The sequence below is a fragment of the Sus scrofa genome, chromosome X (genome assembly GCF_000003025.6).
Source record: "Sus scrofa isolate TJ Tabasco breed Duroc chromosome X, Sscrofa11.1, whole genome shotgun sequence".
Lineage (NCBI taxonomy): Eukaryota > Metazoa > Chordata > Mammalia > Artiodactyla > Suidae > Sus > Sus scrofa.
This window is the reverse complement of record NC_010461.5, coordinates 15,727,444-15,744,195: the sequence shown is the minus strand read 5'-3', so window position 1 is coordinate 15,744,195 and position 16,752 is coordinate 15,727,444. Positions and strand designations below refer to the sequence as shown.

The following is a 16,752-nucleotide window of genomic DNA, read 5'->3' as shown; positions in this document are numbered from 1 at the left end:
CTCTGGTGGCTCCTGATCTCCACCGGAACTCCTCTTAAGCCAGAGAGCCTTCCAAACACAGTTTGCCATTTGGGCTGCATCCAGGCCACAGCTTCATTCCTTCTTCCCACCCCCTGCCCTGTGTCACACATGGCTCCTGGCTCCCTGGACTCACTCTATACTTCATACCCATCAGCCTTGGCTCGAGCTCGTCCCCTTGCCCAGCAGCCCTCCTATCCCTTTGTTCACCTCTTCAAGCCTCTGGCAAGGGTCGACTTCACTGGCAGCCCCAGCCACCGCCCGCTGGGATCAGCCACCACGTTCATGGCAAGGTCATACCTTGCCCCACTTGCTCCTGACCAATGACCGAGCACGGTGGGGTTCCTGGCACCAATGCGGCACTCTTCCAATGGGCAACTTTGGGTCCCAGGCTCCCCAGCAGCCTGGCTAAAGCTGCCGCAGAGCTGTTGTGCCATCGAAGACTCTTCCTTTCTCCTCCTCTCGCAAGTGTGAGAGCTGCCTTGCAGCCAGGCAGCTCTCCCTGCCCAGCCTGCTCCCTCCGCCTTTATCCTTCATGGACCTTCTGCCTAGTCCATCTCCTGTATGTCCAACTTGTATGTCTCTTGTGTGTCTGACTTGGGATTTATTTCTCAGAGACCCAAACTGACACAGCTAGAGCTTCCCCCGAGTCAAAGCAGGCGGAATCGAGCCCTCTTCCAGCCATGGTCGTGGCACCCTCTGTATCTACCTGTTAGAGCACTCACTACCTTTCAGCATCGCCACTGCCAGCCACTTCATCACCCTCATCACCATGCCTGTCTCCTCACTGGGCAGCTTCTAAAGCTCGGGCACCGTGTTTCTTACATTCTGGTCTGTGTCCGGGTGCCACGAATATGTCTTCATTGCATTGGATTAGGTCCACTTATCCTTCGAGGGGCTGAACAGTCCTCTCTCTCTCTCTCTCTTTTCTTTTTGTCTTTTTCCCTTTCTAGGGCCACACCCACAGCATATGGAGGTTCTCAGGATAGGGGTCTCATGGGAGCTGTAGCCACCGGCCTACACCAGAGCCACAGCCACGCAGGATCTGAGCCGTGTCTGCAACCTACACCACAAGCTCATGGCAACGCCGGAGCCTTAACCCCCTGAGCAAGACCAGGGATCGAACCCGCAACCTCATCCTAGTCGGATTCGTTAACCACTCAGCCACGACAGGAACTCCTGAACAGTCCTCTCTTAACGTGACTAGTATTAAAGGGAGACCTGTTGCCTGTCTCTGGTCAAAGAAAAGATACAACAACATTGTTTATGCCTAAGACCAAACCCAATCTATCATTAATACAACAGTCAAAGTTCACCCCCTTGTTTTCTCATGGTCCATTTGGCTTTTAAACAGTACGGTGTCCACAGAGTTCCCGTTGTGGCTCAGCAGTTAAGAACCCAGCATAGTGTCCCTGAGGTTACGAGAAAACACTACAGCGTCCGCAACCTTTGTTTGCTTTCTTCCCAACAGGCACGCTGCAGTACATGGCGCCTGAGATTATCGATCAGGGACCTCGTGGGTATGGTGCTCCGGCTGATATCTGGTCCCTGGGCTGCACCATCATTGAAATGGCCACCAGCAGGCCTCCGTTCCATGAGCTCGGTGAACCGCAGGCAGCAATGTTCAAAGTACGTGACGTGGTTGGGGATTTCGGTTGCTGTTGTTGGGGAAATGCAATTCAAATCGAACTCTCCCAATCCAGAAACCTCTCCACAAAGGCTTGGAAGAGAAAGAAAACAATGTGTTATTGAATAAGCGTGAAAGCAGAATGTGGCGCGCACCACGGGGAATCCACTCAGAGACTGGAAAGACAGAGCCCTCGGCCTTTGCCACAGCCGAGCACATTCAGCCCTTGACATCCATGGTCTCAGGAGACAGGCTCACTAGTTGCCAGGCGCAAGGACTAGATGGCACCACTGGTCACACTGCTTTACCTGACAGCCCCCTGGTAACCATGGTGACCATTTGTGTTCACTAATTGGCTTGACCCAAAGCAAAGATGAGCTTCTCAAATATTGAGGATGGGAGGTAGTTTTGGAGCAAGGCTCCCCTGAGATTGGGCTCCTGTCCTCCCCCAGAAACTCTGAAATTGGAGCACTGTCTTCCTTGATGATGACATTTCAAAGAGACGCCTCCCAGGTCCTGGAAAAAGACAAGTTTCTGGCAAGAGGCTTATTTAGGTCTTAAAAGGATTTATGTGTATCTCAAAGAGACAGAACTTAGAGTGACAGATTTTTCTAAAGTAAATGCTCTAAGAAAAATCAGGGGGTTCCGTCCTTTTCCTTTATTTTCAACCATAAGAATTAAGCTACTTAGTTCATCTGTATTTGCTCTTACACTGAATAAGGCTCAAAGGCCACGTGGGTCTGTGTCTTTGGAGGACAGGCATCTGACTAGGTTTGGAGGGAAGGGACTCTGGGTGTCAGATGCTATCTCCTCTGTCCTTCTAAAAACCTCCCTTGGGCCCAGTCTTTAGGGCATTAGCCTGCAGTGGCCTCCTTTGCCTGGCAAAGCAATAAAAGCTTTGATTTTTTTTCTTCATTACCCCAAACTCTGTCTTTCTGTTGGGCACCTGTGGACAGAGGCCACAGCTTGGCAACAGATTTTGAGGGCTCATCCAGGATCGACTCATGGGCAGCCAGCCCCGAGGGGCCCCTGGGCTTGATAGGACGCTCTGGAATTCCACTCTATGTCAGCCTCCTTTGGGAGAGCAGAGGGTTGGAGGGTTGGACTCCAGAGGCCAAATCACCAGGGATCCCCGCTGTAGGGCCGTGCCCCAATCATACCCAGCCTGCCCTCTCCATAATGAGCCCTGCGATAGGAGAGGAAAACGGAGGGAGACCACCCCAGCAGCTGCCAAGGCCATCTTTGCCTTGGGGACTTCTCTCTCTCTTTCTGCCTGCACCAACCCAAACCTCCTACTCGGAGAAATCATTTTGGGGAGGGAGAAAAGTAGCCTCTGGGACTCTGTGACACCTCTGCCAGCACCTGCGTGAGTCCCCCAGCGGCGTGCACGCCGAGGCCCCTCGACCTTGTCTGTCTGTGAAACCTTTGGTTTCCATTTAGGGATTTTCTGTGTGGGAGATACTGATGGTAAAATGCTATTTGGATTAAGGCCACAGGCTGACCAGGACTTAGCAGCCAGTTTGAGCCTTGGGCTGTCTGGTTTTCTGGTTTGCGGCTTCCATTTGGCCAGCGAGGATTCCAGTTTTGCTTTCCGTTTTGCGTGTGAGTGTTTCATTCAACTCAATAGGACCCGGAGAGCGTTTCTCTGGTTCCATCTGAAAATCGCCTAGGAAAGATTTTGACAAACTGGTCGACCGATAGTTATGACTCATGACTAAAAAACCTTATTCCAGTTGTTATTTATAAACTAGTACGTTTTGTATTGTGATATCTGATTCATAATTAAGCTTAGAAAATGAAACTATGAGATCTCTGGTTGTATCTGTCTGTGTGCTTATGTGTGTGTTATTTTTGTCTTTACCTTGGCATGGTACTATCAAAATGAATTTGTGAACTCTACTTAATTGGCTTTAAAAAAAAATCAAGTGCTTACATAAATTCTCAAAAATATAGAAAGTAAACTGGCCAGAATCAGTTTTAGGTTCACGTGATCTGGTAAATATCCAACATTAAATTAATACCTGGTACTGAAGGTGGCTTAAGGAGATGGTTTGATTTTTTTTTTTTTGGTCTTTTTTTTTTAAGGCTGCACCCACAGCAATGGAGGTTCCCAGGCTAGGGGGTCTAATCGGAGCTGTAGCCACCAGCCTACGCCAGAGCCACAGCAATACAGGATCCGTGACGCGTCTGCAACCTACACCACAGCTCATGGCAACAACAGATCCTTAACCCACTGAGCAAGGCCAGGGATTGAACCCGCAACTTCATGGTTCCTAGTCCAATTCGTTTCCGCTGCACCATGACGGGAACTCCATGTTATGCCTAGGTTTATTAGAGATCAAATAAGACCTTACACCTGTTGCAGATTTGTCAGCAAGAAAAATAACTTGGTGTGATGAAATGTTTATAAGTGAATTAAATACAAGTAAGATAAGAACTTTTGGACAAACTATTTTTTTTGTCTTTTTAGGGCTGCACCTACGGCATATGGAGGTTCCCAGGCGAGGGGTTGAATTGGAGCCGTAGCCGTTGGCCTACGCCACAGCCACAGCAATGCCAGATCTGAGCCACGTCTGCGACCTACACCACAATTCACGGCAACACCGGATCCTTAACCCACTGAGTGAGGCCAGGGATCAAACCCATGTCCTCATGGATACTATCTGGTTCTTAACCCACTGAGCCACAATGGGAACTCCTAGACAAACGTTTTATATATTCAGAATGTCTCCTTAAGAATAATCTTTCTGGGAGTTCCCGTTGTGGCACAGCAGAAACGAATCTGACTAGGAACCATGAGGTGGAGGGTTTGGTCCCTGGCCTCGCTCAGTGGGTTAAGGGTCCGGCGTTGCCATGAACTGTGGCGTAGGTCGCAGATGCACCTTGGATTTGGTGTTGCTGTGGCTGTGGTGTAGGCCAGCAACTATAGCTCTGATTGGACCCCTGGCCTGGGAACCTCCATATGCCATGGGTGTGGCCCTAAAAAAAGAAAAAAAAAAAGAATAATCTTTCTGGAGTTCCTATTGTGGCACAGCAGAAACAAATCTGACTAGTAACCATGAGGTTGTGTGTTCGATTCCTGGCCTCGCTCGGTGGGTTGGGGATCCAGCATTGCTGTGAATTGTGGTGTAGTCGCAGACTCAGCTTGGATCCTGCATTGCTGTGGTGTAGGCTGGCAGCTGCAGCTCCGATTCAACCCCTAGCCTGGGAACCTCCATATGCCGCAGGTGCAGCCCCCAAAAAAAAGCAAAAATCATCATCATCATCATCATCTCTCCAGGGAGTTCACACTGAGGCGCAGCTGGTTACAACATCCATGAGGATGCAGGTTTGATCCCTGGCATCACTCAGTGGGTTAAGGATCTGACATTGCCATGAGGTGTGGTTGTAGGTGGCTCAGATCTGGCATTGCTGTGGCCATGGCGGGTAGGCTGGCATGTGCAGCTCCAGTTCAACCCCCTAGCCTGGGAACTTACATATGCTGCAGGTGCAGCCCTAAAAAGCAAAGGATGAAAAAGAATAATCTCTCCAGATACTTGGCCACTTGAAATGTAGAGTGATGCTAAGTTAAATGACGGAAGTTTGTTGAACTGCTGGGTCATTCCCAAATAAAGTAAGATAGACATCAATTACGAGACAGAGAAACCAATGTATTTAGGGCTCTTGAGGAGTATGTTTGGTGCTACCCTAAGATCTTCACTGTAAGAAAGCACATGTGGAGTTCCCATTGTGGTGCAGCGGAAACGAATCCGACTAGGAACCATGAGGTTGCGGGTTTGATCCCTGGCCTCGCTCAGTGGGTTAAGGATCCGGCCTTGCCAAGAGCTGTGGTGTAGGTTGCAGACGCGGCTCGGATCCCGAGTTGCTGTGGCTGTGGTGGAGGCCGGCGGCTACAGCTCCAATTCAACCCCTGGCCTGGGAACCTCCATATGCCACCAGCGCGGCCCTAAAAAAGGCAGAAAAGACAAAAAATATAAAAATAAACAAATAAAAAGCGCGTGTTTTTAGAAATTACTGGTATTTGTGTTTACCAGTCCTGAGTACTGGTGTAGAAGACAGTCCACGGTTGCTTAAGGAAAGTAGGATGTTTTAAACAGAAGGTATGAGAAATGGCAATGCATTTTCTTAAAGGAAAAGAGGCGATTGCTTCTGAATGGAGAGGAAAATAGGGGACAAAATACTATGGATACAGAAAGTTGTAAAAGGTTTGGGAAAAGGGAAACTTAGTTGGGTAAATGGATTTTCTAAGGAGTGGAGTGGGGCAAGACTTGGGTTTGGTTTCTTGCTGTTAAGAGAACAAAGATTCTTGAAATGCTACTTTTGATAACAGGTTTTGTGAAGTTCTTTGCCTTTAAGTGATCGCTATTTGCTTTTGAAATATTTTGTCATCTTGGTTAAGTAAATAGGTATTATTGGACAGATTGTAAAGGTTCATTTGACCTCCAGAGGACTTTGGGATGCTCCAGAGGAACCTTGAGGCATCTCAGAGCAATACTAAATTAACCAGGATTGTGTGGTGTGTTAAATTACGAAGAAAGAATTGTCAAATGTGTAATAAGCCTTCTCCGGTTATACCGTATTGATGTGTTATTAATGCAGACATTCTAAAAATTATATGGAGTTCTTACAAATCCAATATGTCCTGAAAATGTTACCACGTCATAATGCTGGCTATTGTAACCAAGTTTCTTTACCAATTACATTGTTTTTATTTTCAGTGAAATAATTTTTATTAGAGTTGGTTTATAATGTTCTGTCAATTTCTGCTGTACAGCAAAGTGACCCAGTCACACACACATATAAATACATTCTTTTTCTCGTATTATCTTCTATCATGTTCTATCACAAGTGATTGGATATAGTTCCCTGTGCTATACAGCAGGATCTCATTACCTATCCATTCTAAATATAATAGTTGGCATCCGCTAACCCCAAACTCCCAGTCCATCCCACTCCCCACCCGCCTCTGGCAACCACAAGTCTGCTCTGTTTTTCCATGATGTTTCGGTTTTGTAGATAGGTTCATTTGTGCCATATTTAGATTCCATGTATAAGTGACATCATAGGGTATTTGTCTTTCTCTTTCTGACCTAATTCACTTAGTGTGAGAGTCTCTAGTTTCATCCATGTTACTGCAAATGGCATGGTTTTATTCTTTTTTATGGCTGAGTACTATTCCATTGTGTATATGTACCACATCTTCTTAATCCATTCATCTGTCGATGGACATTTAGGTTGTTTCCATGTCTTGGCTATTGTGAGTAGTGCTGCAGTGAACGTGGGGGTGCATGTATCTTTTTCAATGACAGTTTTGTCTGGATATATGCCCAGGAGTGGGATTGCTGGGTCATATGGTAGTTCTATGTTTAGTTTTCTGAGGTACCTCCATACTGTTCTCCATTGTGGTTGTACCAATTTACATTCCCACCAACAGTGCAGGAGAGTTCCCTCTTCTCCCCACCCTCTCCAGCATTTGTTTTTTGTGGACGTATTAATGATGGCCATTCTGACTGATGTGAGGTGGTTCCTCGTTGTAGTGTTTTGTTTTGTTTTGTTTTGTTGCTTTTTAGGGCTGTACCTGCAGCATATAGAAGTTCCCAGGCCAGGGGTTGAATAGGAACTGCAGCTGCTGGCCTACAGCACAGCCACAGCAATGCGGGGTCAAATCTGCATCTACAACCTACACCCCAGCTCATGGTAACACCAGATCCCCAACCTACTGATCAAAGCCGGAGATCGAACCCGCATCCTCATGGATACTAGTCAGATTCATTTCCGCTGTTCCACAATGGGAACTCCCTTGTCTGCCTATTTTTCAGTTGAGTTGTTTGCTTTTTTTTACTGTTGAGTTCTATGAGTTGTTTGTGTATTTTGCAGATTAAGCCTTGTTGGTTGCATCATTTGCAATTATTTTCTCCCATTCCATAGTTTGTCTTTTTGTTTTTGTTTTATGGTTTCCTTTGCTATGCAAAAGCATGTCAGTTTAATGAAATCCCATTGGTTTATTTTTGGTTTTATTTCTATTGCTTCAGGAAACTGACCTAAGAAAACATTTGTACGGTTGATATCCGAGAATGTTTTGCCTATGTTCTCTTCTAGGAGTTTTATGGTGTCTTATCTTATGTTTAAGTCTTAAAGCCATTTCGAGTTTATTTTTGTGCATGGTGTGTGTGAGGGTGTGTTCTAGTTTCATTGATTTACATGCAGCTGTCCAGTTTTCCCAGCACCACTTACTGAAAAGACTGTCTTTTTCCCATTTTATATTCTTGCCTCCTTTGTCAAAAATTAATTGACCCTAGGTGTCTGGGTTTATTTCTGCGTTTGCTTGTCTGTTGCATTGGTCTGAATGTCTGTTTTTGAACGAGCACTATACTGTCTTGATTGCTGTAGCTCTGTCATATTGTCCAAAGTCTGGGAGAGTGATGCCTCCTGCTTGGTTTTTTTTCCTCAAGGATTGTGTTGGCAATTCTGGGTCTTTTATGGTTCCATACAAAGTTTTGAATTGTTTGTTCTGGTTCTGTCAAAGATGTCATGGGTAATTTGATAGGGATTGCATTAAATCTGTAGGTTGTTTGGGGTAGTATGGCCATTTGAACAATATTAGTTCTTTACCGATTACATTGTAATCAGATGTTTAACGGGTGCCCTTTTAAGTCTTTGTGTCTTTTTTTTTTTTATGGCCACACCCCCAGCATATGGAAGTTGCCAGGCCAGGGACTGAATCTGAGCTGTGGCTATGACTGACAGCACAGCTGTGGCATTGCCAGGCCAGGAATGAACCCATGTGACCTTGCCAGACCGAGGATAGAACCCAAGTCACTGTAGTCAGATTCTTAACCTCCTGCGCCACAGCAGGAACTCCTTTTGTGCCATTGATAGACAGCTATTATTTACTCTGGTGCTTTTGCAAAAAAGTGCTTTATGGAGTTCCCGTCGTGGCGCAGTGGTTAACGAATCCGACTAGGAACCATGAGGTCACAGGTTCGGTCCCTGCCCTTGCTCGGTGGGTTAACGATCCGGCGTTGCCGTGAGCTGTGGTGTAGGTTGCAGACGCGGCTCGGATCCCGCGTTGCTGTGGCTCTGGTGTAGGCCAGTGGCTACAGCTCCAATTCAACCCCTAGCCTGGGAACCTCCATATGCCGCGGGAGCGGCCCAAGAGATAGCAACAACAACAACAACAAAAGACAAAAAAAAAAGACAAAAAAAAAAAAAGTGCTTTATCCTCAGGAATGTTCACAAGTACCCATTTCTGATAAATTTCAGACAATACCACTGAACTAGGTAAAAAAAAAAAAAAAAAAGAAGTCCTAATGAAGAACTTGATGCCTTCATAAAGCAGATAACAAAAAGAATTAGTGATTATATGGTTATCATGTTTATACTTTGCCTTGTCTGGAATATTACTGGTTTTGATCTGTGTTTTCCAGACATAGGGAAGCTCTTCCCCTCAAACTCCTTATGACTTAGAGCAGTTGGACAAATTAGACCTCTGTGAGTAAAATTAAAATATTATTCTTTTCTCTCTGCTTGGTCCCTCCAGAAATTGGACTCTTGGGGTTTGAGCACTGTTATCAGGTGAATAGGAAAGATTTCTGCCGGCATGTGCAGTAATCTTCGTTTTTTTCTTTTTCAGCTGCATCTGCAGCATATGGAAGTTCCTAGGCCAGGGATCGAATCCAAGCCACAGCTGCACCCTACGTCACAGCTGCAGCAACACCAGATTCTTAACCCACTGTGCCGGGCCAGGGATCGAACCTGTGTCACCACAGAGACAACACCTGATCTTTAACCCACTGTGCCACAGTGAGAATTCTAGGAAGTTTGATTAACTGGGGGACCTCTAGAAAAGAGAAATCTACCAAGGCAAAAATCTGATGGCAGGCCTTGGCATGCCTTTTCCGGCCTTGAGAGGCCTGTCAGGAATTTAGTCTGAGATTCCTGAGGAATTACACCAATCATTGTGGAGAAGCCTGTATAGTCAATGACTAAACTTACTCCCTTTTTTGGTTTTAGGGCCACATCTGTGGCCTGTGTAAGTTCCTGGGCTAGGAGTCGAATCAGAGCTGCAGCTGGGTCTACACCACAGCCATAGCAACACGGGATCCAAGCCATGTCTGCTGTGGTGTAGGCCAGTGGCTACAGCTTCAATTTGACCTGGGAACCTCCATATGCCGCGGATGCGGCCCTAAAAAGACAAAAGACAAAAAAAAGAAAAGAAGTTAAAAAACCTCCTGGAGTTCCCATCGTGGCTCAGCGGAAGCAAATCTGACTGGTATCCACGAGGACGCAGGTTCGATCCATGGCCTCGCTTAGTGGGTTAAGGATCTGTCATTGCCGTGAGCTGTGGTGTAGGTCACAGACCAGGCTCATATCTGGCATTGCTGTGGCTCTGGCGTAGGCCAGTGGCTACAGCTCTGATTCGACCCCTAGCCTGGGAACCTCCATATGCCGTGGATGTGGCCCTAAAAAGACCAAAAAATAAAAAATTTTTAAAAAAAGGAAGTTAAAGCCTACTTAGGTAAAATTGCTGCTGTAACTCGGCCTCTGTCCACAGGTGCCAAACAGAAATGCGAGGACAGAGTTTTGGGTGAAGGAGAATAAAATAGCTTTATTGCTCTGCCAGGCAAAGGAGGTCCCAGCAGGCTAATGCCCTAAAGACGTTGCCCTCCTTTGGGAGCGAATAGAAGATAGTTTTGTTGCAGGAAGGGGGACCCCTTCCAGGGCCTGAGCATGGGCGCTTGTCTGATGCTCAGAAATGAATTGTCTGAGGAGACACACGCGCGGACAAAGCAAGAGACTTTATTGGGAAGGGGCGCCCAGGCCAGGCAGCAGGTGAGGGAACCCGGGAGAACTCCCTGCCCTGGAGCTTGCAGTCTCCAGTTTTATGGGAATGCAGTTGGTTTCTGTTATCTCTGGCCACTGGTCTTGCTCAACCGTACTCAGGGTCCTTCTTGGCGGCGTACACACCTCTCAGCCAAAAGGATTCCAGCACCAAGAATTCTGGGAGGTTGGTCATCTCCTCCCTCCTATTGCCCCCCCCCCCCGCCCCAATCCTCCAGCTTAGTCCTCAAAACAGCACAGGGTCCTTATCAGGGCCTCCTGCTGTGAGATGCATGCAAGTAGCTATTATCTTGGCTGGCCAAGGTGGGTAGTTTCAGTTAGTGGTCCCTTAAGTTTTAAAGTTGTGGAGTGGAGGAGTTCGCATTGTGGCTCAGTGGTTAACGAATCCAACTAGGAACCATGAGGTGGCGGGTTCGATCCCTGGCCTCGCTCAGTGGGTTAAGGATCTGGCATTGCCATGAGCTGTGGTGTAGGTCGCAGATGTGGCTCGGATCCCGCGTTGCTGTGGCTCTGGTGTAGGCCCATGGCAACAGCTCCGATTGGACCCCTAGCTTGGGAACCTCCGTACGCCACAGGTTCAGCCATAGAAAAGACAAAAAATAAAGTTTTGGAGTGGAAAATAGGTCCGCAGATAAGGATCAGGGTAGATGGAAACTTGTCTTCTTCTTTAAAGTTGGTGTTTAATGGCCCCGGGATTGGGTTTGGTGGTCCGGGAAGAATGCTTCATCGGGTAAGTAACATGTTCCATTTGGTGGGGGGTTTAGTTCTGCAGAACTCAAAGATCTTGTTATTTATATTCCTTGAGGAGGAACCAGGACCCTGCCCTTGTCTGCACTATTGTCTCTCTCTCTCTCTTTTTTTTTTTTTTTTTTTTTTTTTTGTCTTTTTAGGGCCACACCGTAAAAAGCTCCCAGACTGTGGGTTGAATTGGAACTGTAGCTGCTGACCTACACCACAGCCGCAGAAACACAAGATCCAAGCTGAGTCTGTGACCTACACCACAGCTCACAGCAATGCCAGATCCTTAACCCACTGAGCAAGGCCAGGGATCGAACCCACATCCTCATGGATACTAGTCTGGCTCATTACTGCTGAGCCACAATGGGAACTCCCCACAATTGTTGCTTGACTGCTCCTCCCTGGTCTCTGTATCCCTCCCTTCCCTGATAAGCACCTGCCTGAACCTGCCCCTTTTCAACACAGGGAAGGTCATGGAGGCTGAATGAGTCCTATTTCCTAAAAGAAGACAGAGACTTGTGCCCAGAAACCCTACAGGGTCCTGCTGGGTTTCAAAATTACACGACTGGCTACAAGTCTCCCCACAGTGCCAGTTTCAAACTGGGTTTCAGGCTTGTTCTCCTGTATTCCTCAGGGGATGAGATCTGTTTTGTCTCTTGAAGTTCCAGTTGTCACACCTCCCACTTCTAACTGGGTGTATGGCACCAAAATGGCCAAGGAATTCAGATCTTAATCATCTAAGACTCAAATCTAGGACTTGTCATTTCTAATTCGGTGTCCATTCCCTACATTGAGGCAGGACTCCCCCCCCCACCCCCCATTTCAGCAGGAAGTAGCCAGAGCAGTTGTCACCCCCTCCTCGTTCCCTAGAAGACTTGGGGAAAGATAAAACAGAAGTGGAGATTCAAAAAAAAGGAGTTCCTGTCATGGCACAGTGGAAACAAATCCGACCAAAAACCATGAGGTTGTGAGTTCCATCCCTGGCCTTGCTCAGTGGGTTAGGGATCCGGAGTTGCCGTGAGCTGTGGTATATTTTGCAGATGCAGCTAGGATCCCAAGTTGCTGTGGCTGTGGTGTAGACCGGCAGCTGTAGTGTTGATGGAACCCCTAGCCTGGGAATCTCCATATGCCGCAGGTGTGGCCCTAAAAAGCCAAAAAACAAAGAAAAAGAAAAAGAAAGAAAGAAACAAACAAACAAACAATAGTGCAGCCTGGGGAGCAGGGTCCTGGTTTCCCCTCAAGGGATACGCATAACAGTATCTTCGAGCTCTTCCACAGAACTAAACCCCCACCGAATGGAAGATGTTAACTACTTGATGAAGTATTCTTTTTTTTTTTAATGATTTTTTTCCATTATGGCTGGTTTACAGTGTTCTGTCAATTTTCTCCTGTAGAGCAAGGTGACCCAGTCACACATACATATATACGTTTTTTTTCTCACATCATCCTGCTCCATCGCAAGTGACAAGACATAGTTCCCAGTGCTACACAGCAGGATCCCATTGCTTATCCATTCCAAAGGCTGTAGTTTGCATCTAGTAACCCCAAATTCCCAGTCCATCCCACTCTCTCCCCCTCCCTCTTGGCAACCACAAGTCTCTTCTCCATGTCCATGAGTTTCTTTTCTGTGGAAAGGTTCATTTGTGCCGTATATTCGATTCCAGATTTAAGTGATATCATATGGTATTGGTCTTTCTCTTTCTGACTGACTTCATTCAGGATGAGAGTCTCTAGTTCCATCCATGTTGCTGCAAATGGCATTATGTCATTCTTTTTTATGGCTGAGTAGTATTCCATTGTATATATATACCCCATCTTTTTAATCCAGTCATCTGTTGATGGACATTTAGGTTGTTTCCATGATGATGAGCTATTCTTCATTCCAGGACCACCAGACCCAGTCCTGGGGCCACTCAGTAGCAGCTCTGTAGAAGAGTGAAAGCTCGCATCTCCGCTGATGCTCATTTGTGTTCCTCTTCCCAGTCCCAAACTGTGAAAGTGCCTCCTCTTCTCTCCCAGAGGGGGCGCAGTCTTTAAGGCATTAGCCTGCTGTGGCCTCCTTTGCCTAGCAAAGCAGTAAAAGCTGTTTTGTTCTCCCTCCCCTGCCCAAAAACCTTCCCAGCCAGAGGTGACAGCAAGGGCAGCCTGTATGCTGAGGCCCACAGGAGACCGATGGTTTATGCTGGGCACGCTCCCTTGCGAAGGGACATGCCTGCTTGCGACTCCAAGGGAAACTAATGCCAAGTGTGTCCCAGGTCAGGTCTGTGGCTTCTGGTTCTGTGGACACTTAGAAAAGTTGAAGAACAGCCGTAACCTTCAGAGGCCAGTACCAGCACTGGCCTTCCATGGAGCACTTCTGTTCGCCCCAAAGCTCAGAAGGAAGAGAGGAGGGTCACAAGAGGCCGAGTGACCACTGCTAATAGATGACAAGGTCGCAGTACCTGGCCACAGCCTGATGGAACAGACTTCCAGAGGCCTTTCTTCCTGCTTCTCCGCCACGCGTGATGGCTTCCCAGGCCTGCCTGCCCTGCAGCCCCCAAACCTACGTCTTTAGGTTCAGCCTCTTCTGCAGGAAGACTTCAGAGGAAGGGGCCCAGGGCTCTGCCAGGAGCTGAGTGCCACCTGCTCAGCGGGCTCCAAGGGCCCTGTATTGTGATTGCCTTGCAGCACTCCCAGCCCAGTCCTGCAGAAGGTTCTCTGCGCTTCTCCCTCCCCCAGCACTGTCCGGTAGCGATGAAGCCAAGACCTCAAGTCAATGCGTGTCTCCTGGCACCTGTAATCCCAACAAGACCCTGAACTCCAGGGCCGGTAGACGACAGTGAGAGACCTCCCAGCCTTTGCATGTCTGTCCAGGACAGAGCTAACAGGCTGGCAAACATCTTCCCCCAGTTTCCATCTCAGGAGTGAATACCAGCTGGTGATGGAAAAGCCACCAGAGCAGCCTGGCTGGCTGCTCTCTGACTTGCTGCCAACTTCCTACGATACTCAGGACACCTGTCTGAAGCTTGTGACTTCAGTTGGTCCACTGGGCACGAGCAGCTCCCCTGCCCTCTTCCCTCCTCTGTCCAGTCAGCCGATGAGCTATACAGATTATTTGAAAATATATTTTTTCGGATGGTAGGTAAAGTCCTTTTTTTTTTTTTTGCTTTTTAGGGCCGCCCCTGCGGCATATGGAGATTCCCAGGCTAGGGGTCTAATTGGAGCTGCAGCTGCCGGCCTCCACCACAGCCACAGCAATGCCAGATCCGAGCCGCATTGCAGCCTACACCACAGCTCATGGCAATGCCAGATCCTTAACTCACTGAGCGAGGCCAAGGATCAAACCCGCAACCTCATGGTTCCTAGTCAGATTCATTTCTGTTGTGCCACAACGGGAACTCCTAAAGTCCATTTTTATTGCAAACTGCAAATCCATTATTAAGTAATTAATGTCCTCTGACTTCTCTTTGCAAAGATGGTAGAAATTATTTCTGGCGAGTTCCCATTGTGGCTCAGTGGTAATGAACCCAACTAGTATCCATGAGGATGCAAGTTTGATCCCTGGCTTCACTCAGTGGGTTAAGGATCTGGCGTTGCTATGGCTGTGGTTTAGGCTGGTAGCTGCAGCTCTGATTTGACCCCTAGCCTGGGAACTTCACATGCCTCAGGTGTAGCCCTAAGAAGCAAAAGAACAAAATATTATTTCTGGCATCTCTAGAATCCTTTAGAAAATTTCAAAAAACTTCTGATCAGTGTGTGAAAGGGAACTGTCTTTCCTGCAAAAGGGCTCTTATGGGTTGAATTGCCCCCCAAAAAGATATGTCAAAGTTCCAATTCCCACTACCTCAGAATGAGCCCTTTTTGGAAATAGGGTCTTTGCAGAGATCATCAAATTTGGGGGATCAACCATACTGGCCCTAATCCACTATGGCCAGTAGCCTTATAGAAAGGGGAAACTTAAGGCTTCTCCTGTGGTGCAGCAGGTTAAGGATCCGGCCTTGTCACTGTAGCAGCTTGGGTCACTGCTGTGGCGTGGGTTTGATCCCTGGCCCGGGAACTTCCACACACTGAGAGTGTGGCCAAAAAAGGAGGGGAGGTGGCTCGGCCATAAACACTAGAGAGGATGATGTGGAGAGACAGAGGGAGACGCCCTGTGAAGGCAGAGGGTGGAGCGATGCTTCTGCAAGCTAAGGAAGGCCAAAGCTAGGAAGAGGCGGGGGAGGGTTCCCTGACCCGGTTCAGACGAAGTGTGGTCCTGTCAGCAGCTTGACTTTGGTCTTCAAGCCTCCAAAACCATGAGAGAACACATTTCCATTGTGTGTGTTTTTGTTGAGGGCCATACCCACGGCATATGGAAGTTCCCAGGCCAGGGGTCGAATCCTATCCGCCAGATCCTTAACCCACTGCACCACAGAGGGAACTCCACGTCCATTATTTTCAGCCAGCCACTTCGTGGTACTTTGTGTGGCAGCCCTAGCAAACAAATACAGGGACCTTCAGAGTGGCAGCGGAACGGCCTTAAAACTAACACGGTGCCCACATTGGCTCTTTGCTTTCCAAGAGCAAGGGGAGAAGCTACCCCCTTCCTCTTTGGGTTCTTGTCCTGAGATTTTTGTCTCTGGCCTCCCCTGGTGCTCGTATGTCCCCACCCCTCAGCTGAGGGGCGACACCTGGAATGTGCCTTGCGTTTCAGATCTTGGGAGTTGCAGTCTGTTCAGTCTATAGTGTTCACATCCCACACTCATTTTTTAAAAACACCGTGTTGTGATCAGAACACCCCAAGACATCTCGCTTGGTAACGGGATCATTGACTCAGGCCCAGTGCTGGACAGCAGATCGCTGGAAGGTATTCTTATTTGACTGAAACTTGTGCCCAGGGAACAGTAGTGCCCCATGTCCGCCTCCCCTCAATCCCAAACTCTCCAACTGTCCACCGTGCCCGTGAAGAGCAACGTGTCAGAAGCCGTGGCTGTGGCCCTGGTCCAGGGACTTCCGGCTGTGAAGTTGGAAGCTTGCGGTTCGCTCTTGCCGGCGCCCCAATCTCATCAAGGGGGCAAGAGAGGCCCCCCGGCGTCGCCCAGGAGCTGGGAACAGGGTGGATCTGGAACGGCTTCTACTCCTGGCTTGGGCGGGCTTAGAAAAGATGGGGAGAAGACTGCAGCCTTTGAAGATGAAGAGAGAGCCACCCCCCATGGGAACAGCTAGACCCAGGAGGCCATCATGCAGGATGGATGAGCAGGACTTGTGGAAGCAGTTCCGTGTCACACTGAGCTGTGACAACTCGACCCCGGCTCCAGCTCCAGCTCCCTGGCATGGTGGCAAGGACAGGGAGCCCGTAGCGGGACAGCGATGAGCTGGCCAGCAGTGGGAGCTGAAGCAGAGATTGTGGCTGGAGCCCGAACAGGAAAGGGCAGTGCCCCCTCCCTCAGCTGCTTGTACCCCATGCAGATGAGGCTGTGGGTCCCAAGTTACCAGCCTCCAGGTTTGGCGTGTGTTTTACAGCTCGAGGTTGGAGATTTGGGCTGTGAATGCATAGAGAGCGAGAGGAG

At 48.2% G+C, this 16,752-nt stretch overlaps 1 protein-coding gene across 1 annotated transcript in view; it reads left to right on the top strand.

Annotated features, from left to right (window-relative positions):
- MAP3K15 (mitogen-activated protein kinase kinase kinase 15) overlaps positions 1 to 16,752 on the top strand; it is a 150,480-nt gene that overhangs the window by 123,182 nt on the left and 10,546 nt on the right. Inside the window, exon 19 of the mRNA XM_021080807.1 lies at positions 1,490 to 1,647. Coding sequence (XP_020936466.1) covers positions 1,490 to 1,647 — 158 coding nt within the window. The remainder of the gene's footprint in view (positions 1 to 1,489; positions 1,648 to 16,752) is intronic.